Genomic DNA, 26,944 nt, shown 5'->3' with positions numbered 1-26,944 from the left:
GAGAAATTATTTTTTAATATGCTATGGATATCCACCATTGGGATGCATCTATCGTTTTATTTTTTTGATTAGTTATTATTTATAGGAGCTAGGAGCCGCCAAACATCTATAAAATCGCCTCTTTTTTACACCCACGAAAAGAGTCCAGCGTGCTTATTTAACGGTCGATTTAAAAAAAAATACGCTGATAGATGCACAGAAAATATCTTTCTCATATCGATGATGAAATTTTTTTAAAAATCGGTCCAGTTTTGTTGGAGTAAATAATGGAATACGAAACCTCGATTTTGTCGATTTAAAATACGTATTATCTGGTCGAAGCGAAACTGTCGCATTCACTCAATATATATATATTGATATATATTGTCGCATTCACTCAATATATATATATCGAAGAAAGGAACGGCAACAAAATTAAGATTTCAGGTGTACAGCCCTCTTAATGACGACGAAGACAATATTTTGGATGTGTCGAACGAAGATGAAGACTGAAAAATGGCGTGTATTTAATTGATCAGTAATTTCAGATTCCGTACGCTTCCCAACCGTCCGAAATTATTTGCGAACCTGGCAGTATATGTCGGAGTATTTCACTAGGTAAAAGTCGAGTTAATTCAGGGCACGGCAATACTATTGGCATCGCAAAGAGTAGCAAATCACAGGAAGGATCGGGGCGACCGAGTCTCCCCCGTCGAGAATTCCGACTTTTACCTAATATTCCTCATAGTTCTGATTTTCTTAGTACTTTTGCTATTTATGATAATACGATATAGAATGGAAATGAGATGAAAGAAAACAACTATTTTTCTATATAAAATCATAGTAAAACACATCTATTACATTAAATAAATTCATACATACATACATACATATTAATCAAAAGTATTGAGCCGTTGACTGCTATGATGATTCAAGTTCCAATTGTAAATAAGACCATTCTCCATGCCGGTTCCAATTTTTGGCAGTTTTTTCATTAAAATGCGAATAAAACTAATCTATGTACTTAAATTATAATACGTAAATTATTTAAAATATCATAGCTTTAGCTCCAAGGCTATGTATATTTCTAATCATTGCAATAAATAGAGGGTAGTGGAAGCACTGGCGGATTAACCGTTTGCCCGCGGCCGTCTTCTATGGAAGCTTTGGGCGACAAGTCTGTAGCGCAACCGTCTTCCATAGAATTTCTGAACTTTGCACGGGATTTTGAGCCTTATATGCGCCTATTTCAACTGTTTTAAGGTTCAAAATTGGTTGAATATATTACTGAGAGTTGAATGCCATCTATTCAATTTGCTTAAAATTTATATATACCAGTCAAAATTAGTTTTTTTGTAGAACCATACTAAAACCTCGTTTATGTGACGTCACGTCTGTTGAACAATGGCGACGATACGTCTCAATTGTATGAAGAATGATTATTTGACAATTAAGCCAAAACTACGAAATATATAATGTATTTTGTTGTTTAAAATAATACTTTATGTGTTAATTAACATATCTGGTTACTTGAGTAAATATTAAAATCTGTATTTAAGGCCGAAAACTCGATTGCCAAATTCGCGAAAAAGGTGCCACGTACAGGGCCATGTTGTTCGCTATATTTATTGCCGCGGGCAAAGGGTTAAGAGTGGCGCAATCTTATAGTTTACAACAGATTATGGGTAGAAATAAAAGGAGTGAATAATATCCTTATAATCCACTAATATTGAAAATTAATAAAAATCAATGAAGTAGCAGTATTTGAAGTTTTAAAAATTATGGATCAAAAATGATTCATTGCAATGTTTTAATTTGAAAATATTGTTACATTACATTAAAACACAGTAACATTCGGATTCTTATGAAAAAATAAATGCGGAGAATGGTTGCGGATTTACACCAATTCTTCTACTTGCGGAAAATATCATAATCGAAATATTTTACACTCCTATATAAAGGAAAAATTATTAATTGATTCATTGATACATCCTACATCCACGATTGGGAAGGATTGGTGTATGGAATCAAAAATATATTGTCATAATACATCCAACGTTAGTGTTATATTATGTATCATATATATGTACAATTACAATATACATATGCAATAAATTGTCTGTGAACGCATTAGTGTAGTGGAAACTATTGAATAGTAGAGTCGGAGAGCATGGTGGTCCGTTTGAAAAGGTCCAAAGTGAGTTCGCTCAGAAACACCGGAAACGATTTGTGGTGGCGTAGATGTTCGTCCACCAGGTCGCTAATTGTTCCAGCATAGTCCGTTTGCACCATTTCAATCCCTCCCCCCGACAGGATGAAATTCAAGTATTGGTTCGGAGAATCGGCGAAGATGCTCGATAGCCTGTAACGACGGATGCGAACGTGATTGCTGTCAGGATTACAATTTACGTTTGTATTATATGTATTTATTACCGATAATTGTTCACACTCGTGCGATCCATCTTATAGCCGAACAGCATATAGCAGACGTCTCGGTATTCTTGGAATGATGTCGTATACACTTCTTTCATCCTTTAAACATTTATATATATTTTCAATTTTACACTGTCGATATAAATAATATTGAAAAAAAAGGCAAATGTTACCGTTGTAGTTTTATTTTTCCACTTTCCAATTGTGATTTTAGTTGTTCGACATCTTCCGACGATGGTCCGTGACTTTGTAATGTTTCCGATAGCTTTTGGGTCATTTCTAATTCGTTTGCCTCGAGTTTTTTTATTTTGTATTTAAGTTGCTGTATCTGTGAAAGTTTATACAAATACATTTATTTAAATATACTAGTGTGTGAAAATTAATTTAAATTAGAACTAGAAGCACTCAGCTATGTATGTTTGGGTTCATATTACAAAAAAAATCATATTAAATTTTAAAATATATTATCTTTCATATACGTACATATAAATAGATAGATACATACCTCTAAATGTGCTTTTTCTAACTCATTTTTGACAATTTCCTCAGCTTTAGTCAGCGGATTTTGGGTCAAATGCAAAATCTAATGAAAAATCAATGCAAAATATTAATATAAACCAGGGCTTTGAGGTGTGGCCTTTTGGCTGGAGTCGGATTGTTCAAAATTTGAGCGACTTCAACTCCGATTTCGCATTTATTTTTTTACTTAATAATATATGAATATTGAATTACTAACTAAAAGTGATTCAACAATATACAATGTAAATACATACATATATAGATCTAAAACAGTGTTTCTATCTGTCTTTTTTTCATGTTTAGGTCAATTCGAGGAGAGGCCTGATATTTGACAAATGCTTACATTTTATTGGTATACACAAATTCATAAATAAAAAATACAAAAAATTGAAAGAAAAAACTTTAATTAAAAGTTAATCATTAACACCAGCTCACTATATACATATACGGTACCATTTATTAGTACTCCAAAGATATTAAAACATTAACCCAATGGAAAATAATAAAATTTTACATTATTAAAAGTTTTAAATCGGAGCTAGAGTTGGATTGTGGCAAAATGCTGGAGTCGAAGTCGCGTTTTTATTAATAACTCCACAACCCTGATATAAACGAATATAGTTAAAATAAAAATCAATTAACCCTTTGTATGCCAATCGACGATGTATTATCGATCGCAGTTTGGTTTAAGATTGACAAATCTACGTCGATGTTACATACGTACGGAAAACGAAAAATATCGAAATGACTCCTTAATCAATTTTTAAATGGGGAAATTTTAAGAAAATTAGCCATCGACGATCTCTCTGGCAGTATTGATAGAGAATTCGAAATAGTTCCGGCAAACAAAGGGTCAAAGCATCAAATTTCATAAAACCTTTGTTGTAGGAATGTTAGTTTGATCGCCTTTAGAAAAGCTACGTTCGACTTGCATTTCCAATTTATCATTGTGGGACCGCAGCACTTCGTTGTCCCTCGTCAAATTCATGACATCTTCTTTAAGACGAGACAGTTGCTCTTGCAGTATAGGCATACCCCCTTAAATGGAAACGTTTCTTAGTGGAAAAAAAAAAACTACATATTTGAAGTAATCAAATGTGCAATGGAAATGAACTGACTCATATTTGCAATATCTTCTTCTAACTTAGCAACCAGCTCTCGGTATCCTTGCAAACTCTTTTCGAGAATGTCAACTCTACTGTTCATCAAAGCCGCACTGTGCTGATTGTCTGTAGTGCCAATATTGCCCATAACTGTGAGTTCTTTTTCGTAACAGTCCAATTGTTGGCGATAACTATCCCGCTCGCGAGACACTGAAATAATATGAAATACAATACACCGTAACAAATTATGAAATAATACATCGAACAGAAACACAAACCTAATAAGAGTTTCTTTTGTAAACGATGAATGAAACTTTCTTGTGTTTTTTGCATATTCTGCGCGTCAGAGAGTTTAGAAAGAATCTTTTTATTTTCAAGTTTTGCATCTGCCAGTTCCTAAAAAAGAGAATTTATCAAGAATCGACTGTTCTAATTAGATATTGCGGAAAATATTCAAAAGCTTACACTTTTGGCGGCTGATAGTGTGACATCGGTATCTTTTTTCTCTGTCAAGAATGTCAATTCTCTTTGCTGCAAGTTTTCCAAGCGTTTAATGAGCATTTGGGGTTCGGGTGCTTCGTATGCGCTGCCGATTCTCTTCCACTCGTCTAGCGTTCTTTCTAATTCTAAATGTTGTTTCTGGAATTAAATCGAAATGGTCAAAAAACAAAAACCCTTGCATTTATATGTCATCCAAAAGATCAAACGTCTACATACTTGCAAGTCACCAAATTTTTGATAGAGAGGCTCCAGCGATTCTAATCGCGTTTTGTAATGATGAACTTGTTCTTCCAGTAATAGATTCTGATGGGAAGCGACACGCAGTTCAGTAGCTTCTTCACGTAAACGTTGAACTTCCTTTTCTAGAGAAGGCATACTGACCAAACGTTTCTGTAACACCTGGAAAATTCAAAATAAATCATTACACATACATACATTCGAAAATCAAAATTGCTGTTAGACGTATTCTGAACCTTCATTTCTTCCAAATCTTTTTTGCTACTTTCTAGATCTCGAAGCTTCGATTCGGCTTGATGCAGTGCGAGGGATTGTTGGTCACACTTTTCTTGCAATGATTCAATTTGCCGATTTTCTATAGCAGCCTCCTCATAAGCACTTTTATATTCACTAGCCTCCTTTTGATAAATATCCAAACTCTGCAGAGAAATATTTCAATGTCATATTTGGATATATGTACATATTTATGCACACAGGTTGGCCTGATAGAACTAATCCATACATACAAACATGATTTCTATTGTAAGTTTTATGTTTATAAATCAGTAACAAAATTTATTTACTAAGTAATGGAGTTTTATTAGGCAAAACTATATTTATGTATTTATATATATATATATATATATATATATATATATATATATATATATATATATATATATATATATATATATAGCATAGAAAAAAAAATCCTAAACACGAAACAAACCTGTGAAAGTTTCATAACCTCCTGTTTCAGCAATGAAATCTGTTCATTGTTAGTAATTCTAGAATTGGTTAAATCAGTCTTCAAATCATAAATTTCTTTCTGAAAATGTTGTTTTTCTTTATCAACTGTTAATTTGTACTCGTTAAATTCCCTGATAGACTGAAAATAAATAAAAGAAAAAATTAATTTATCGTATTAAGATCGGAAAATAAATCTTTTATATGGTAGGTACTTTGGAAAGTTGTTCTTTGAGATCGGTTTCTTTAGATTTCATCGTCTGAAGTCGTTGCTCAAAATCAGCTATAGTATTATCTTTAGATTTACGTTCACTACTAGCTATCCTTCTTTCGTTCTCGAAAAGCTCTCCCATTTCGTTCCTGATCAGATGCTGATGGGCGATTTGCTTTTCTAATTTTTCTATCTAAAATTGCACAAAAAATTTGTTCCTTACAATATTTATTTATTAAAATTCTGCCATAGTGACATTACAGAGTAGTTCCAAGCCTTCACTATGACTAAACAAAAAAAAAGATGCAATGAGAAGAAAATAAAACAACAAAATTAGCATAAATACACATGCACACAAAGAGTGGAATAAGTAAAAAAGCCAGCCTCATCGAAATACCTGCACTTTAGATTCGATTGCCTCAGCCTTGTATCGATTTATCTGCCATGGAGACGCTACCACTGGAGACATACTAGTATCCGATTCCGTTCTAGACCTTTTCAAAGGAGAGCTGGCTTTCCTTTTGCCCAGTACTGAAAAATACGAATTCGCATTGAAATTGATACATACATACATACATGCAAACACAGTTGATTATGAAGGGGCTACTCATACATATATTGTACTAAATTTGATAGTGAGAAATGAATATTGATTGATTGAAAAACTGACTGTCTGAAATGGTGTCGTCGAAGTTGAGTCTGTGTCCAAGTGGCGTGTGAGCCGAAGATGCTGGGGCGGCCGAGCTGGTGGCGTTGGAGTTGGAGTTGGCGGTGGAGGACGTGGATGTGGAGATGCCTTTCGAAGTCGGCCCCGACAGCACTCGTCTGAACGGTTGCAGCATGTCCAGCACCAGCGTGCGGTCTTCTGGAAACGACATCTTGAAGCACCAGCACCAGACACTAACCCAAACACCTGACAAGCCGACACCGACACCTGACTCTCGCGATCACCTCGACTGTCAAACTCCTGTCACCGGCGACTACCGCCAATGCGTTCTCAAACGCTCTACCCACTGTTGCCAATATACATACATACTAATGGGACGCTTCAGTGTTCGCACATCAAAAAATCATGAATTCACATTCACGTTCAAAAAACAAATGCACATTGTGACGAACGCCTTGTCATGCGGAAATGACTCCCACGTTGGGACGCGCAGGTGGTGAAAAGGTGTGCCCCCCAGGAACACGTTCTAAAGGGAAACCGAGGATTGACCTGGAGTGTGTCGTTATCTGTCGTAGGACTTCTCCTGATTCTATGCTCGTCGTCGAATCGTCGGGAGATAAACTGGAGACCAGGTCGCGAGGTTCTTTCTCTACGTAGATGGCTTCTAGCTGTTCGTAGACAGTGGCGTATGAAGAGGGCGGGAGCTCCAGGAACTGTACAGTTACTAAGTTTTTCCAAGAGCTATTCGACTTCTTAATAAAATCGTTGCTGCAGTGCCTGAATGCGATATTTTCCACCTAGGTGAGTGTAGATTATCGGATATTGTATACATATTTATCTGGTAAGCTGCGCTCAACATTATTTTTAATATGAATGGAATCTTAATCTACTCTCTTCCATTTGGGCCTCGCTGTGTTTTTATTTTTTATTTATATTTTATTTTTCTTTCTCCTTATGTACATTTGTATGTACTATTTAATTTTGTTCAATGTGAAACTAAAAATGGTGAAAGTAGCCAATGGGATTTATGGATTTTATTTTTGATTTTTACACTTTTTGATTTTTACATTTTTTTTTCTTCTGATGTATTATTTTTCTTTTGTTACTTTTTACTTTATCTATGTACGTAGTAACAATAGATGAAGTTTTGTGATCATGCGAAAATTCGAACTCGAGATTTTGACTGATTCGAACTCAGAATCGATTACTGATCACGTTTTCATGATCTAGAAAAAATGTGTGTGTGTGTGTGTGTGTGTGTGTGTGTGTGTGTGTGTCTGTGTGTGTGTCTGTGTGTGTGTCTGTATGTGTGTCTGTGTGTGTGTCTGTGTACTTTGGGGATTTTTTTCAACACCGTTAGTCCTATCGAACTGAAACTTTGTATCGGTTACTGAAATTTTTATCGACACTACGTACATTTTTTTCAAATTTTTAAGTTGACCGGAAATGGTACCTCCCCTTATAGGTGTCCTCTTTTTTTTAAGTTTTTGAATTCAATTTTCTCCCAAACTACTAACTGAATCGGACTGAATTTTTTTTACATGCACAAGAAATAATAATTTTATATTTTTTAAATATTTTTATCTGAACCGGAAGTAGTACTTTTACTCTAGAGAATCGAGGTTTTTTATGTTTTTCTCAAAAGCCTTTTGATTTATCGAACTGAAATTTCATATCGATCAGTTTAAGCTTAATACCAAGTTATGTATAAAATTTGGTAAGCGTCTGTCGACCGGAAGTGGCAGTTTACTCTTGTTCGATTTTTCTTCCACTATTTTTTTCGACCCCTTAAACATGTGTGGTCTTCACGAAAATATTCAAGTATAACTCTTGTATCAATGTAATTAAAATAAAAAAAAATCACTAAATTTAATAAACCGGAAGTGGGATTTTTTCCCTTCCGGAAGCTTCCGGAAGGAAGGTCAAAAATGTTGTCGCCTGGATCCTGACCACACTCCTGAGTGTATTAAGCTGAAAATTTATATTTATATTCTTTATGTACTAACTTAGATTTGGTAACGTTTTGGTCAGAATTCGTAAACCGGAAGTAGTATTTTTTTTTAAAACAATATTTCATTATTTTTTCATTGTTTTATTTTGACCTTTTAAATTATTTTAAGCGTCTTGATATTTATTGTGTATAATAAAGATAGTGATTTTAAATAAAAATTAAAAATAAAATCACCAAATTTAGTGAACCGGAAGTGGGATTTTCTCCTCTTAGAAAGGTCAAAAATGTTGTCGTCTGGATCCTGTCCACACCCCTGAACGTATTAAGCTGAAAAATTATATTTATATTCTTTATGTACTAACTTAGATTTGGTAACGTTTTGGTCAGAATTCGTAAACCGGAAGTAGTATTTTTTTTTAAAACAATATTTCATTATTTTATTTTGACCTTTTAAATTATTTTAAGCGTCTTGATATTTATTGTGAATAATAAAAATAGTGATTTTAAGTAAAAATAAAAAATAAAATCACCAAATTTAATGTACCGGAAGTAGGATTTTCTCCTATTAAAAAGGTTAAAAATGTTGTCGCCTGGATCCTGTCCACACCCCTGAACGTATTAAGCTGAAAATTTATATTTGTATTGTTTATGTACTAACTTAGATTTGATAACGTTTTGGTCAGAATTTGTAAACCGGAAGTAGTATTTTTTTTTAAAACAATATTTCATTATTTTATTTTGACCTTTTATATTATTTTTATCCTCTTGATATTTAATGTGTATAATAATTATACTGATTTTAAATAATAAAAAAATTTGAACAAAATCCGACAACCGGAAGTAGAACTTTTGTCTTGTGCAAGTATTTGCATATATTTGCGCTCAATTTGTATCGCTATCATAGTTATTAGTTCAATATTGAATTTTGTTTTGTAACCTTCTTATATTCCTCAAATACATAGATAAAGTCATGGGTTGGTCACACCCAAATTTTTTTTATTTTATATTATCATGTTTTTCTGCTTTTGATTTTTTCTTTTTATTTTATATTTTACTTGTTTTATCTTATTTCATCTTGTTTTTTCATCAAATGTAGGCCATTGTGGCGCATTAGGCTCTTCCTGTAATGCCACAATGTTCCAAAACTATAATTAAATAAATATTTAGAATAACTTTAATTAAATAAATTTAGAATGACTAATAGGCTCAACCGCATGTGGGTGAATGCTGGGCAGGAGATGTGATCTCGCGAGAACTCGAGTGCCAAATATTCCGTATTCGCGATTTTCATGGCAAAGATTGTCTTTTGGGCGATCGCAATGTGCCAATTGTAATAATCCAATTACCGATTTGAATACCCTACAAAATGAATGAATGGGTGCGTGTGGCGTCGAATGTGGAGAGTCGTCGTCTATGACTCGGATTTGACAGTTGTGAGGGGCGAGTCATCACCGTAAGCGGTCATCCGTCAGTGTACGGAAGGGAATTGGAGGTGGAGGTGGGAGGGGGGAAGCGGGAAGCGGGGGAAGGCAACAAGGGAAGGGAAAATGTATTTCCCAGTGGGCTGGCCCAAAGTGGTCTCGGTGGTGGCCAGCTCTGGTCTTCCGCTGCATCTCGTCTCCAATCGGGACAAAATACTCTTCGCCACTCTAACTGCCGACTCGCTTTTGCTTTGGTTCTGCAAGGTACACCATCACACCATCACACCATCACACCACTACACCTCTACACCTCTTCACCTCTACATCTCTACATCTCTACATCTCTACATCTCTACACTCACACCACACCCGTTCAATCGTGCACATACGTATTTATCTACCTTGACATTTGTTTTTGATTAAATGCCAATAACCAAAGGTGGAAAACCCACGTTTCAATACAAGATGGAATTGTTTTGTAGCCAAGATTTAGGAAAATACAAAATAAAGCTATGAGAGGTATTTTGAATGTTGGTAGATTAAAAAGTATTAGATGTATGTTAGATGAATTGGGATGGATGAGTATTAGAAATAGTTTAAATCTTAGTACATTGTCTTTTGTTTATAAGTTAGACCTAAGTATTTTAAGGATTATACAATAAGAAATAGAGATATCCATAGTTATTATACTGGAAATAAGAACAATTTAGTTGTAGGTAGAGTAAGGTAAAATAATGTACAATGCCCTCCCTGAATGCGTCAGGTCTTCTAAGACGTGGATGTATTCTTGCGAGGTGCGAGGAGACACCTCTGTGAAGGACAGTGCATATAAATTTATATATAAAATTTTAGAAATTAGCTAGATAGTTAAAATTATATAAATAAATTAACTTCGTATATATCTAAAACTGATACCCTAGGCATTGTATTTACAATTGTATGTATGTAATATATAATTGTTATTTTCAGCCATGTGTGCCGATCGTGTATCACAAACGGTCAGACGACTCAATTCTGCGTTTAGGAACTAACGTAAATGTTGAATGGAAACCGGATTCTTCCATGCTATGTATCACCGTGAGTTTTCTTGTCATATTTGCACAATTTGAGTGTTTATACTATTCTGAACCGCCAATTTATACAGACGTCAGAGGGTCATTTGATATTGTACAATGTGGAGCCAGTATCGGGTCAGACGAGTGCCTATCAACAATCAGACCCTCCATCTGCCAATCTCCGCCGTGATTCAGCAGAGCTATTCGTCAAAGAAATTATACCGCCCCTTCAGCTCGTTTTGGTAATTTTATATATATATATATATGTATATAATGTATAAATTTTATTTCATTAATAATGTTAATTATAAATTTGTTTTCAATCATTGTTACAGAATCAAGAAGTGTTGGTTTGGGACGGTGCAATAACTAAATTGTCTTGTATTAGCGGCTCGGAGATTATGGTGTGTACGACTCGGGGTCATCTATTGCGATATAGGTGGGATGGAAGTTTGAATAGAGACTATTGTCTAGATCTTCGCAGAATACCGTTTTGTGTCAATCAACAAGTGTCCAAAGGTATATTTTATATTTAGGTTCTTTTATCAGGTGTAATCATAGATATAGAATACCATAGATACGCCCTGACGCTCTAAGCCGATCACCCTGTTGGAAAATGCACACACAAAAAAAAGTACAGATCATGCACACTCTCTCTCAGTAGCTAGTTAACTTCTAAGTAGGAAGGTCGATAGACATTTTTCGAAAATGCCAACGTTTTCAGTGAAATTGTGTTACAATTACTCAAGAAAACATAAAAAGGCGGATGGCATCACATATCATAAGTAAGAATTAATATATAATGTCTTCAATTATAATAGTATTTTAACATATAATGAAATACCGGCGCGATGTATGTAGTGTTGTATGCAGTGATGGAACAGCGGTCGACAACCTCTGCCACAGGTGTCACTAAATGCACGCGTATATCTTGTTGGCACTGAAGGAAATTCAGAAATCGACATTAAGTTTAAAACTACAAACAATGAACTAAATATTAAAGTGTCAGCTTTAAAATTGATCCTTGTGGAAGTTACTAATGTTTAAATGATGGTTTTATTATAGTAACATACATTTGTAGTTTAATATAGTGTGTATAGCTAAATATTTTTTTCTTAATATGGCTTTATTAGTTTGGTTTACTGTCACGTGGAGTGTCCAATAAAATAAAGTTATAAATAAAATAAAACTTCAGTGCATATACATATACATAAACTGTTTGCTGACCACTGCCGACCGCCGCGTCCTTCCTTTTTTCCACCACTTCCCCGCTAGTTAAACCCCCCGCACCCCTCAGTTAGTGGCGACAAGATCTCCAATGAAATTTGTATGTAATGGCATATCTAGGTTATTCTACATCTATGGGTGTAATGTATCAGGCTATATTTATAATTTATATGTGTGTGTGTGTGTGTGTTTCAGCTATACCTATCGTTGAAGAGAATACTCATGTTAGTGATATTGAATACTCACCGCTCGTTGGCGGTTTTGGAATCACGCTCAATGACGGCAGAGCCGCCTTTCTCACGGCTACGACGCTAAAGTTTGATCCAAATGTGAGATTTCCGATTGATTATAATCGTTTTATGAAATTTGTATTTTACTTTTTATTTAGTACTGTTCAAATTTGTTTTCTTACTTTTTTTTTAATTTAATATTTGTTCAGTTCTGGATAGAACCCAATCTATCTAAGGTAAGATTATGCTATTTTGTTTTACGTATCATTTTAAAGCATAGTGTTATAGCCTATAACTTATAGGTAGTACTGTGCCGCTTATTTTTTTTGTATATGTAAGCTGTTTTTTATATTTATTTTTGATACAGTATCCTTGCAGTATGAAAGAAAAATCCAAGACTTGAATTTTTAATTACATTTACGCTAGAATTTATTCATAGTCGATCGAGTCTCTCAATTATTTAATATATTATCACTACATCACTTAAATGATAGCAATTTTTACAAGATTTATCTTAGTTTGTCAGACATTAAATAGTCGGAATAAATTAACGCATATTCAAAAAACGTTCTTTAGCACGCGGGACAGGTGTGTTTGTAAGAGGATCGTTTATTTTTGTTCAATTGTTACAATGGTTATTGTATGTACGAAGAAGTTGAGCTTCGGAGAAGTGAGCTGGTTGAACTCCAGAGGTTCACTCTGATGTTTGGAGCTGGTGCGTCGCTTTATATACGTACGTTCTGGCTTGAAGCGTGCCGTGTGCAGATGCTTTGTCTTCGACACGTGTTTTATCCGTGTTTAAATGACCTGTTTTCGAGGCGCGTGTTTTTGGGACACGTGTGTTGACCTGTTTTATAGCTATGGGGTCAGCGCCAGGACGTCGTTCATTTAAGAATGCGGTCGTGTGCCACGTGTAAACGTCTTTCAGGTTCCTGATGACATCACTGTCGGGTTTCGTTCGTTTTACGATCGAGCGATGAACTCTTTCTTCTGAAATGGTCAAAGGGAACGTTGTCCTCGAGTTATGCATGTTTGTACAGGAGCGACGATGATTGTGGTGAAATGTACGAGATCACTGGTTTTGATTTGTAATACCACAAGTTGTGCCATATTCCTACATTTCTTTATAAACAAAAAGTCGAGTAGATCTGCTTTAGTATTTTGTTAGTGAAATATTTCAGTACAATACATACCCATATTTAAGCTATTTTAAATATTAATAAAGTTAATTCTACCTTCAACATGAGGCCACCACCTCACCCAACAAATATAGTCTGAAAGACCATATTTGTTGACTAATCAATCTATACTAAGTTTGATTCAATAAATTTGAATATGACATTGATTTTTGTTTGCCTCTCCTCGTTTATGAAATATAAGCGTTTAAAAAAAAGCGCAATTGTACAGGTTTTTGACTTTTGCAGTCTTTAACTCAAAATCTAGTACTGCTGTGCCCGAAGTTGTCATCAATATTGGAATCAGTAGTCGGATGTTTTTTTCTATTGATTGCGATTTTTTATTGCTTTAAAATACAACTAATTATCTAATGAATTTTGTAAAGATTGTCTGCTCCGGTAAGAAAAAAGCGTGATTTTTTGTTGCCCAGTGAAATTAATTGAGGAAAATAATAAATCAGAAAATCGAAATCGAGCGGGTCTAGCTCGTTTTTGTAAAATTTTGCGGCTAAATTTGTTTGAAATGAATTTCAAATTTAACATTCATCGTTTTTTTATTTTATTTTTATATTGTATCTAGCAAGTGCAAGGAATATGGGCCCAGGGAATTGAGGATTCTACGTGTACTACCGTCAATCATAAGTATCGTTCAATTGCATTCGGAAGAAAAAAGTAAATTTAAATCCATATCCATGATACTTTCCGAGAACAGCTCACATAACTTTCAATCGTTGACCACTTTATTTTCAGCTCACACGTTGATGTGTTTACTGTCGATGAAACGACCGGTGGTTTAGAATGCTCGCACAGTATGATTCTCAGTTCTAAAGATTTTCCTGGCTCACCCGGCGCTGTGAAGTGCATGAGGTATTATTATACCTTTGTAGTATTACTCGCACATGATAATGATGTAACATTCAATTTATCAAACGTTTTTAAGGTGGACCGCTGACGGAAGAGCCCTCGCAGTGGCATGGAGCGGAGGTGGAGTTTCGGTGTGGAGTACTTTCGGTGGTTTGCTTATGTGCTCCCTCGGTTGGGACTATGGATTAAATCAAGACCTTTCCAAGTACAATCCGTTGAATGTTTACAGTATGGTAATTATATCGCATTCTGGCAGATATACTCGGCATTGCCTATATAAAACTATATATATAGAACTAATTTTGACTTAGACGACGTTGAGCGTATCTGCCAGCTGTTAAGGCCATATTATAAATTACTACATGTAACCCATTATCGAATTTATTTTAACCCTTTGCCCGCGGCAATAAATATAGCGAACAAGCCCTGTACGCGGCGGCACCTTTTTCGCGAATTTGGCAATCGAGTTTTCGACCTTAAATACAGATTTTAATATTTACTCAAGTAACCAGATATGTTAATTAACACATAAAGTATTATTTTAAACAATAAAATACATAATATATCTCGTAGTTTTGGCTCAATTGTCAAATAATCATTCTTCACACAATTGAGACGTATCGTCGCCATTGTTCAACAGACGTGACGTCACATAAACGAGGTTTCAGTATGGTTCCACAAAAAACTTATTTTGACTGGTATATATTCATTTTAAGCAAATTGAATAGATGGCATTCAACTCTCAGTAATATATTCAACCAATTTTGAACCTTAAAACTGTTGAAATATGCGCATATAAGGCTCAAAATCCCGTGCAAAGTTCAGAAATTCTATGGAAGACAGCCGCGCTACAGACTTGTCCCGCAAAGCTTCCATAGAAGACGGCCACGGGCAAACGGTTATAAAGTATTAATTTTTACGAATTTGTTTGTACATATGTATATGATAGTTCTAAATGCTGGCTTGTTTGTCATCGCGACAGCATTGATTTGTACTACTATTGTTTTTTTTTTATTAATATTTGTTTATCCTTATAGGAATGGTGTACAGAAGGCTATCAATTGTGGATGATACGTGAGTGTAAAGAGATTTCAATGAGCTTAATTCAGTTGGATTTCGTCAAAAGTGCCCTGACTGTAAATCCTTGCATGGTATAAAAAGCTTAAAAAAATTTTTCACTTATTCTAGTGATGCGTACGACTTTAAAATTTCTAACGATTTGTTGAATCAGAATCACCAGAGTCATCTGTATTTGCAAGCCGACGACAGGCTGTACGTGAACATCGGAGATAGCATAACGAAGGCGACTCACAATATGAGGAATGGCGAAGTTTCCGACGAGGTCAAGAGCGAAACGGCCAAAGACGATCCCTCCACGTTGTCTTACAGCCCTAACATGGATAACGACAATGTCGTCGTTGGTGAATTTGCCAACGAAGATGCTGATAGTTTTACGAATAGTAATAGTAATATTGCCGACGGGAAGCACTGGATCGTTTTGCCGTTGCCAGCCACATACTCGGCGACCAATTGGCCGATACGGGTATGTGTTAGCAGTGTGTATGCTTTAATTCACGTTCAACATTTGGTGTTGATTCCGATTTACATTCTTATAGTACAGCGCTATCGATGCTTCGGGTCAGAATTTATGTGTGGCTGGTCGTACTGGTATCGCTCATTATAATATGGTGTCCAGGAAGTGGAAACTGTTCGGTAACGAGACCCAAGAGAAAGACTTTGTCGTCACTGGGGGTATGCTCTGGTGGAGGGACTATATTGTCGTAGGTAAAAACCAGCTTATTAACTATCAGTACTCTGTCGATTACATATGCAACGTGTGCTGTTTTTCATTGATTTCGATTCAATTTTAGGTTGCTTTAGTATATTGGATGGCAACGACGAGCTCCGGTTGTATCCGAGGGATACGAAGTTGGATAATAAATTTGCTAAGATTTTTCCCATACAATCTCAAGTGCTGCTGTTGGATATGTTGGAAGACCAGATCATCATTTTCGGCGCCGATGCTCAAATATCCATTTATAGCATGAGACAGAACGATGCAGGTGAGTCTTAATTAGTTTGCATAAACTCTAACTTAAATCAATTGATACACTGAAAGGGCTAAGAGAAGTTTCATGGTTTAATTCTTTGAGTGCTGACATATTTTCTTTTGAAAGCCCGCTACGCTGAAAATTTCGCAACATTTCCAACTAGAATTATTTAGAAATCCAATAGAAAGCAGGTATAAAAATTGTAGCTAATCCAAACAAACCCTAGATAACTACCGCCGAGGATTTCGAGCTTTGTAAAGACGTGTTTAGACTCTAATATATCTTGCAACAATATAAAATAAACAAAAGAAGTATTAGTGAATGCATTTTTCCAAAACTAGTTCCATCTTCTTCATTGTTGTTAAAATGTAATGCTCACAAAATGCTTTAAATGCCGAGCCAAAATCTAAAATACACAGCAGTTGGGGATTTCCATTGAGAAATTCTGCTATGGTTATAAATTCAGAAATTCCGGTGTAAACCTGTCTTTGACACGGATTACACGACCCATGTTCAATGCTACCTGGAAAGGCTTAGCGAGTAGTATTCTTGTTTATTTTTTACATACTCAAAATATAACGTCCATCGGCATTCAAAGGGTTAACTAGAAGAACTTTTGTACTGTAGTTGTCAGGCTCATAACTGATTCGAACCAATATTGAAAGGTTCAAATTAGTTCAAAATAAAGTAAATTGGCAGTTAGACTACATTGTAATAGGATATCTTGTATTGCATGCAAGCATTAAGCTTGAACATTATCTGTTGCCCTTCACCACATATAGACATAATCATAATTGAAATTGTTTATAAATTACAGTGGGAGATGTGGAAATAGATTGTATACAATTCGTCGATCTGGCCGGTCTGTGTGTTCATCCAGCGTGCGTCGTATCAGTCAGCCTCTCTGATCTCCGTCACGAGACCACCCGACAGTCGCACCACACAATTCTCACCAATCAAACTGTGAAACCTGCATTTTCAATGGTATACATAAATCTATTTAGAAGGATTCGGAAGTTTGATCTGTGTCTTATTATGTCAATTTTGATTTATTCAGATTGTAAACGTCAGCGGACGGCTCATTCTGGTGCAGCGTGAGCAATCGGAGCAGGAAGACGTCAATGAGAACCCTGTGAGTAAAATTTCGTGTCGCTATTTATGTTTATGCACTATTTAGTAATCTTATATGATATGTGTGCTTAAGATTTACAATTGCCTGCCGGCTTCTGTGCTGGCCTCTTGTGTGGAGTCGGTATGGGCTGCGAGGTGCGCTAGTCCTGAACAGCCTCATCTGACGTCGGCTCTGTGGTTGTGGTGCGGAGCTTTGGGTATGCGAGTCTGGTTGCCGTTGTTTCCGGTGCCTCCGCCATCTTCGATCAGACACGGTTCTCTTCATCCATCGTCGCACACATTCATGTCAAAAAGAATCATGCTGCCGTTTCATCTCAAAATATATCCGTTGGGTGAGAATTTTCACTTCACTTTGGTACGATTGATGTTTTGACATTTTTTACTGATGATTACTTTTTTTCAGCAATCTTGTTCGAAGATGCTATAATATTGGGTGCTGAAAATGATACGTTGCTCTATTCTTCAGATTCAAACTCTGTGTTTTCTCTGCCGTTTTGCGTATTGAATCGCACTGTGAGTGCTTGTGTTGTTGTTGTTGATGCAATTGCTCATTTAATGGTTGTATAATTTATTTTTTTGTATTCTAGAGTCAAGTTTATTTGCATCAGATCTTGCGTCAACTCTTAAGAAGGAATTTGGGTTATCATGCGTGGGAAATCGCTCGTAGCTGTTCGAACCTCCCATATTTTCCACATTCTTTAGAATTACTACTTCACGAGGTATGTGCATATACATATTTTACATCATAATCTACAACCATACAACATCCACTGCTGGATGACAGCCTCTCCAATACGCTTCCACTCGTCTCTGTTTTGCGCAACTCTCATCCATCTCACCCCACACTTTTTCTGATTTCGTCTACCCATCTTGCCTACGGTCTCCCTTTTTCCCTTTTGTATTCTCTCGGGTACCATTCAAGCACTTCTTTTGTCCACTTTTCGTCCATTCTTCTAGCCACATACCCATTGGCATTTCAATCTCTTTACTCTATCCACTATGTCCACTACTCTTGTCATACGTCTCGCCTACGTGTTCCGCTTGCTTCCTGTCTTTCCTCGTTATGCCGAGCATACACAGTTCCATACTTCTTTGAGTGCATTGAAATTTGTGTAGTATCTTGGCGTTCAGTTTCACGTCCATACGTCATCACTGGCAAAACGCATTGATCGAAGATTTTTCTCTTCAAGTAGAGGCCAATTCCAAACATCAATATATGATTTTTAGAATAATTTTAACAGAGCAACATAGAGACATCTACGGATGGAGCATTTTTTAAAATATAAATCGTCAAATTTCGAGATGCTGAAATACTCGAAAATTTGTGAGACATTTATGGCCAAATTTGCAGCATTTTTATACGAATCAGCGAAATTCGAGATGCTTAAAACTCGAATATTGTGAGAAATGGGTAAAAGTTGCCAATTTATTGGAACTGTTTCAGTGAAAATCAGATAAATCGGCAAACTCTGATAGGAAACGATCGACCTGGAATCATAAACCAAGGTCTGGCCAGCAGCAATCAGAGTGGGACTCGAACTTTTTGAACACTCTTCAGAAAAAGAAAATTGTATTGCCGTTCGAATAAATTTATTAAAAGATTTACACAAAATGCAAGTTATCCTTTTAAATGGACGTATCGTTGTTACACATACTGTTGCGTAGGGGTGGGTGGAGGATCCAAGTAAAAGGCCAAAGTCGTGTCACAGCATTTATTGGTGATTAAGGAGATACACGCACTGGCAGTGCTCCGTCCAGAATGTCTTGATATCGTCTAAGTACCGCCTTATAACGGATCGGTCGCTCCTGGGCATCTTCGACGTCCGGTTACATCCCTATTGTTTAGGCATGTACCCGGATATGTGTTCCCAAGACACCCAGTCCCACGGTATCGGTCACTTCTGAGAAAGGATCAATAGCGGCCAATTCGGTGGCCATTGTTTAGCTTACATGCACTTAGTCTAGAGATAATCCTTGAAACCAATTATAACGGTCACACAGTCTCTGGGATGCTACTCGGCCTAATCCGATTTCACTTACTCGGCGGTGTACGTAATAATACTTTTAGTATGGATGTCAGTCATGTCAAGCCGACAGATCTACTCGTCCAAGTCGAACCATCCTGCAACTCGTGCTCGTGCATATTTTCATCTTCCTCAAATTAAACCATTACCTTAAAACTCACCGTTAAATTGCTAACAAGAGTGCGTTCTGGATTGTGTCAGTAATACAATCTATGCTGTTTTTATCAATGTATCATGTCCATTAAATATTGTTTATATATTTGCCAGGTGCTTGAAGAAGAAGCTACAAGTAAAGATCCAATTCCCGATGCTCAATTACCAAGTGTGATTGAATTTATTCAGGTGTTTCCTGTTTACCTTCAGGTTGGTGTACATAAATGCAATATAATGAGAACAGTTCAACTGCAATATAAGGCCCAATCCTAGACGAAAACATATTTTAAACCATTCATATAACAGCTGGAGATTTCAGTTCTATTTTCCATATGTTTCTTGAACTGACCACTCTAATCAATGGCCTTGAATGTAGTCTAGTTATTCAAAACAACTGTCGATTTACTTTTTGTGTGTATTATATTTTAAAAATGATTTTAATTGTGATAAATGGTGTTATTAATTTAATATAGACGGTCGTCCAATGTGCAAGAAAGACGGAAATCGCTCTATGGGCGTATTTATTCAATGCTGCCGGAAAGCCTAAGGAACTGTTTCAAATGTGTCTTAATATGAAAATGCTCGACACGGCCGCTTCATATCTTATAATACTCCAGGTACCATTATTCGATTATCGATTGTATACTTTTTGTTATTGCAAATTATATTGCATGATGCTTTTTTTGGTTTCAAGAATTTAGAAAGCTCGTCTGTCAGTCGTCAACTCGCTACCGTTCTGCTTGATACGGCTTTACTAAAAGGACGTTGGGATCTGGCGAGGGATTTGGTCCGCTTTCTTCGTGCGATAGGTGATCCTTTTAGAAATTCATACACCTACATAATATATACAATTCCCCATTTAATGTATGTAGCTTGTCAGTGGGAAAGTTCTAGATTTTCCTATTGATCAAAAGCAGACTTCTAAATGGAACAATTTAAACCTCCATTTTATATAATAAATGTGCATTTAAAAAAATGTATGTACATTACAAAAAAATTGTGTACATTTCTAAATGACGGATACAGATTGCATTAGAAAGTTTGCTTTGATCATTGAAAAAAATATTTGCTACTTAATATAGTGGATGAAATGTGCATTAAAATGACAGATGAACTTTATCGGCAACGTCGCGATTGCCAAAATACGAACCAGCGTATGGTTTGGTCAAGTTAGGTTTTGTTAGGGTTGGTTTTATTTATTTAAGATAACATGTTTATTTTTTTTTATGACAACACATACCAGGAAGGCATTACAGGCAACCCCAATGCGCCTTCCTGGCCAATTACAAATATTGCAGCATTTTTGATTATACAAGTAACTGAATTACGAGACACTGAAAAACTCGCAAATCAATAAGACATCTATCAATTCGTACACAAACTTATTTATTGCACATTAATCAAACATAAATTATTGGTGACATATTGTATATATAGGAAGGATTTTGGTCAATTTTTACCGGGAACCGTTTCAACAATGAAATCAGATAAAATTGGCAAACTCTGATAGGAAAAGATCAACCTGGAGTCACAAATCCAGGTCTAACCAGCAGCATACTCTGAAAAATTCATTTTCACTCGAGGCCCGGCCCTGGGATCGAACCCGGCACCTCATGACGCTAAGCAGAAGCTTAACAACCGAGCTATGCTGCTGGCTATATCACTAGTGAGAAATAAAAGTAAACACTCTTCACAGTTGACAATTGTTAATAGCGGAAGACTGCAACATTGCCACTGTTTGTATCTATTCTAATGCTAAAATGTATATTTTTTTCGAATGATCGTTTAATATTTTTTAATGGTCACTTTACAATGCCAAAATATTTTATTCGATGCAGAATACGAGATTGTTAAATGCATCGAAAGTAATGCAAATTTTTAATGCACAAACATTTTTTTTAAGATACAAAGTATTTTCCTCAATGTACAGTTAAATCGTAATCATTTCTACATAAATACGCGATTTCTTTCGATCAAGAATATCACTCATTTTTATTCTTTCTACTGCCAACTTTACCCGTATTACATATATATATATATGTGTTAACCACGGATGTATGCTATTTTACGTAAACTTTCAGATCCAAACGATCTTGAGTCTCCACGAACGTCCATTATAATGGGTTCCAAGTTTACAATCAACCCTCAAGCACCACCAGTCAGTCCTAACGCTGAAGATCTCTCCGTTATCTTGGGAAACATGCAGGTCACTTACTTTTAATTTCTTACCGACTGATTAATTTTTAAATGGCTTTTCTGAATGATTGCATTCAATTGTAGGTGAGTCGAGGTCGTAGCTTTAGTACGACGGTTACTCCGAGAGTCAATATGGACAATACCAAGCATGGAACTCCAGAAGTGGTCACAGCAGCGTCTAATACTGTGTCGACGAATCAATCACACGATAGTAAAAGAAAGAAATCCGTGCCTACTGGTCGTACTGACAGGTATATATTATTCAACACATTGCTTCGTTGAAATGCTTGAATGTTCAATTCAATAATGCTGCGTTTCCGATTCAGGGATTCGACGTGTTCGGGAACGGCCGAGGAGTTTTTTATTGACGTGATGCTGCACCGGCACGCTCGCAGGTTGCTGTCTGCTGGACGGATGTGGCAGTTGGGTCATTTTGCCTCTAGGCTTGATTTTCATCTCGTTGCTTGGCTGGGGACGGAGCGCGAGAGGGCTGCCAGAGTGGAGAACGCCGTGACGTGTTTGAAATTACTGCACGACGACTTCCACTGGCCATATCCTTCATTGCAACAATCCACGCCGTCTTTCGTTTACAACGGAAACACTAGTTTAGGTCAGTGTTTGCACTTAAATATACTTGGCAATTTCAGAAATAGTCTCAGTATTAAATTTATGTGCGGTTTATAATGTGAACGTTAATTTATGCTATTTTTTTCGATGTAGTACCATCTACTCCGTCTCCGACTGAACCATCTAGCTACGGAGGCGACAGTGGTTACGTTTCACTGGCCATGGGAGCATCTGAAATTAATTGCCTAGGCCGAGATCTTCAGGTTTGACTTTGCAACTTTGTCTTGTACATTTGAATTACAGTACCGTGCAGAGAAATCGCATCACTTTCAATTGTTCGATTTTTTTTAATTACATGAAGCTATACTCGAGTTTTATTGGTTTTATTATTTGATTTCAACTATTTAACATGTTCTACGATTAAAAAAGATTGTTTATATTTTAGAATTAAGGCGAGATACGAATTTTAAAAAAACATACACAATAGGGCATTTTTCTTATATTTTATTTATTTTATTTTATTTTATTTAAAAAAATCAATACCACAGAGACTTGACAGGTTGCCCCAAAGCGTCAATGTGATTATAATATAAATAATAAAAATCATAAAAATTATAAAAAAAACTTCATAAAAAATAATAAAAATCATAAATAAAAAAAACAAAAAAATAATAAAAATCATAAATAAAAAATCAGTGCAATAATGTTGAAACATTGTTGCCCCTCTTTATAAAGATGGCCAGTCTTGTTTCTTGATTTCAATTTTGCATTTCAAATGTCTCTAGCTAAAATAATATTACAGTATATATTTTTCTATGAATTAAAATACATAGGCAATGGACATATGACAACAATAAATAACAATATAATATTTACTAAACAATCCTCTTGCTTTTATGACGGCATCGATACCTGCCGGCACGGACAATACGATTTTTTTTAGTATGTCGTCCGAAATTTCTTCAAACCATACATTTTCAACAGTTTTTTTAACTCACAATTTGTCTCAGGGTGTTGTTTTTATTCCCTTTGCTTTATAATAGCCCATAAATATTCGATAGGTTGTAAGTCGGGACTATTGTCTGGTCTTTTTAGTGATGAATATCTTTGAATTCTTATTTGTAAAAAAAATAGCCGTCCAAACTTAATAAAATGCTATTAAATTTGTTTAATGATATCAATCACTTATTTTAAATACAATAAATATCATTTTTGTCCGATGATAATTTGCAAAATCGGCCTGAAATTTGAAGTCGGTTGACTCTGAAAGATGTTGCTCAATAGAAGGCGGCGAAAGTTTCCAAAATTTTTTCAGTCTGTAGTCTTCACTGTGCCATTGAAAAAATGTAGCACCCCCATGTCGTAATACGAAAAACATCCCCAAATCATTTGGCCGCCCGGTTACATTACATATACGATTTATTTATCGTGTGATTATATATGTAGGTTGGACCGGCAATGAGCGTCGTCAGCGAAACTGAAGCACTGAGCGTTTGGGGTGAAGGCGAAAGGCAATATGCAGCTCTCATGGACAGGTTATCGCATCAACAGGCGGAGACAGGGTCGCACAGATCAGAAGTACAACTCAGGTATACTTTTTAGTATATACAGTATACGAGTATGAGATTGATCAAAATGTAATTTCCATTTAAATATTAATGTATAGGTACTTACTGCAGCTGATGACGGAAGCGGGATGCGTAGAATGGTCGTTCTTAATAGCGTTCATCTTGAGAGACGCCATGGCTGTCCTGAGGACTACGAACGCGGCTAGATCGAGCGATATATCCGTGGAAGCCGTCGGCAGGTTGAAGAAAGCCTTTCAAGACCTGTGCTCGTGGATAGATACCGAATGGTGATTGTTTTACTTTTTTTATTTGTTATTTGGACATCAAATTCCATAAGCCATCCATGAAAATGTAGCTCAACTGTTTTTTTTATATGATTATAGAGAATATAAATATTTTATATGACGGAATATCCATGACACATTTGTTTTGAACGAAATTAATTTTAACGTTAACCCTTTGCCCGCGGCAATAAATATAGCGAACAAACCTTGTACACGGCACCTTTTTCGCGAATTTGGCAATCGAGTTTTCGACCTTAAATACAGATTTTAATATTTACTCAAGTAACCAGATATGTTAATTAACACATAAAGTATTATTTTAAACAATAAAATACATAGTATACCTCGTAGTTTTGGCTTAATTGTCAAATAATCATTCTTCATACAATTGAGACGTATCGTCGCCATTGTTCAACAGACGTGACGTCATATAAACGAGGTTTCAGTATGGTTCCAATAAAACTAATTTTGATTGGTATATATTCATTTTAAGCAAATTGAATAGATGGCATTCAACTCTCAGTGATATATTCAACCAATTTTGAACCTTAAAACAGTTGAAATAGGCGCATATAAGGCTCAAAATCCCGTGCAAAGTTCAGAAATTCTATGGAAGACAGCCGCGCTACAGACTTGTCGCGCAAAGTTTCCATAGAAGACGGCCGCGGGCAAACGGTTATAATACATAATACTATGTTTGATGATGATTTCAGCCTCGGCTACAAACCTTTCATGCTGGCCATTCAGAACCAAGTGCCTGTCCTTTGCACGATACTTAAGAATCGGGAGAGGCGCCATACAAACACGGCAGCGAGGACTACGCCACCGAGTAACCAGGTCAAGGGGCATCATCAGCAAGAGACGGTTGCACCGGCGTCGCCCGTCGCTCCCGACGCGTCCATCAGTAACAACGTCCAAAATAATCTAGACTTCGCTAACAGTAAACTGGCCGTCGTCAGGAAAGAATCTCCCAAGTTGATAGACACCCGACAGTGTCAAGAGAGCGTGTCCACTAGCAATAAGGTTTCGGAACAGGGGAACTGCGTGGTTTCATAATGTTTAAAATATCTTTATTGTTAATTATTGTTCAAGTTCCCAGACGTACGTATAATATATTATACACAGTTGGTGTGGTGTTTTCGTATAGGTTGTGTGTTGCGTTTCGTTCTACCGTCGGTGCTAGTTTTGTCGGTCGACTGCTATTCGTGCAATTGTTGTGTACAGACAATCACAGAACATGATAACTCACTTAGAATGTAATCAATTACTCCGTCAATTAATGTGTTACGACGCCCGCTGCACTCGCCATGTGTACCTCATGCAGTGCTGTCATCCGACAGGTTTCCTCCGACAACTGGCCAGCAACGTGTTTTTGCAATGGAATACATAGATGTAGAATAACCTAGATATGCCATTACATACAAATTTCGTTAGAGATCTTGTCGCCACTAACTGAGGGGTTCGGGGGGTTTAACTAGCGGGGAAGTGGTGAAAAAAAAGGAAGGAACGCATTGGTCAGCAACCAGTTTATGTACATGCACTGAAGTTTTATTTTATTTATAACTTTATTTTATTGGACACTCCGCGTGACAGTAAACCAAACTCATAAAGCCATATTAAGAAAAAAATATTTAGCTATACACACTATATTAAACAACACAAATGTATGTTACTATAATAAAACCATCATTTTAACATTAGTAACTTCCACAAGGATCAATTTTAAAGCTGACACTTTAATATTTAGTTAATTGTTTGTAGTTTTAAACTTAATGTCGATTTCTGAATTTCCTTCAGTGCCAACAAGATATGCGTGCATTTAGTGACACCTGTAGCAGAGGTTGTCGACCGCTGTTCCATCAGTGCATAGAACACTACATACATCGCGCCGATATTTCATTAATGTTAAAATACTACTATAATTGAAGACATTATATATCAATTCTAACATATGATATGTGATGCCATCCGCCTTTTTATGTAATTGTAACACAATTTCACTGAACACGTTGGAATTTTCGAAAAATGTCAATCGACCTTCCTACTTAGAATCTAACTAGCTACTGAGAGAGAGTGTGCATGATCTGTACTTTTTTTTGTGTGTGCATGGTCCAACAGGGTGATTGGCTTAGAGCGTAAGGGCGTATCTATGGTATTCTATATCTATGATGGAATATCTTTGAGAAAAGATAAAGCCGGTTAAATTATAGTGTATTCTTTGGCCTCGTTGAGGAATCTAGAAACCTGTTTCCACGAAATTTGGATGACACCACTGAGTTCATGTATGTATTTTGAACGTACCGCGACCTTTCGATGTGTACTTTGCAATAATACGTGCTATGTTTAGCGTAGCAATTAATCTTTCATAAAAAATCACTCATTCGATGCTTCCTATGTATGCTAAAGTATATGTACGTTTTAAATATTGATTTTGCATAAGATAATAATGTTTCAAAAAAAAAAAAAACGATAATATTTTGTAATGCATAATTAATTTTAGTTATTTAGCATCTCACTAATCGACTATATATATATATATATATATATATATATATATATATATATATATATATATATATATATATATATATATATATATATATTTTCTCATTGATTAAATTGCAATCTACATGATGCAAGTTTAAAACAATAATTGTTAACATATCAAAAA

At 35.9% G+C, this 26,944-nt stretch overlaps 2 protein-coding genes across 2 annotated transcripts; one reads left to right on the top strand and one right to left on the bottom strand.

Moving 5' to 3' along the window:
• Positions 1-66: 66 nt before the first annotated feature.
• On the bottom strand, positions 67-7,054 carry LOC143916673 (mitotic spindle assembly checkpoint protein MAD1-like). Its single transcript, XM_077437872.1, has 14 exons — positions 6,380-7,054; positions 6,107-6,240; positions 5,714-5,902; positions 5,482-5,640; positions 5,009-5,191; positions 4,752-4,934; positions 4,500-4,673; positions 4,313-4,430; positions 4,050-4,244; positions 3,809-3,969; positions 2,918-2,995; positions 2,586-2,740; positions 2,413-2,511; positions 67-2,341 (listed from the first exon to the last, which is right to left on the bottom strand). Exons 1-14 carry the CDS (start codon positions 6,585-6,587, stop codon positions 2,125-2,127), a joined length of 2,253 nt encoding a protein of 750 aa, XP_077293998.1. The 5' UTR covers positions 6,588-7,054; the 3' UTR covers positions 67-2,124.
• A 2,672-nt stretch (positions 7,055-9,726) lies between these two features.
• On the top strand, positions 9,727-26,726 carry Rich (Guanine nucleotide exchange factor subunit Rich). The gene is made up of 27 exons (XM_077437871.1): positions 9,727-10,012; positions 10,718-10,825; positions 10,893-11,045; positions 11,139-11,322; positions 12,226-12,359; positions 14,016-14,107; positions 14,186-14,302; positions 14,376-14,532; positions 15,337-15,450; positions 15,531-15,842; positions 15,916-16,084; positions 16,171-16,362; positions 17,168-17,334; positions 17,408-17,482; positions 17,555-17,813; positions 17,885-17,994; positions 18,069-18,200; positions 19,773-19,868; positions 20,132-20,275; positions 20,353-20,467; positions 21,740-21,864; positions 21,939-22,105; positions 22,181-22,464; positions 22,575-22,684; positions 23,868-24,010; positions 24,088-24,276; positions 24,987-26,726. The coding sequence occupies exons 1-27, from the start codon at positions 9,875-9,877 to the stop codon at positions 25,327-25,329; spliced, it is 4,329 nt and encodes a 1,442-aa protein (XP_077293997.1). The 5' UTR covers positions 9,727-9,874; the 3' UTR covers positions 25,330-26,726.
• Positions 26,727-26,944: the final 218 nt, after the last annotated feature.

This window comes from Arctopsyche grandis, chromosome 9, assembly GCF_051622035.1.
Source record: "Arctopsyche grandis isolate Sample6627 chromosome 9, ASM5162203v2, whole genome shotgun sequence".
NCBI lineage: Eukaryota > Metazoa > Arthropoda > Insecta > Trichoptera > Hydropsychidae > Arctopsyche > Arctopsyche grandis.
This window is presented reverse-complemented; position numbering and strand designations above follow the sequence as displayed.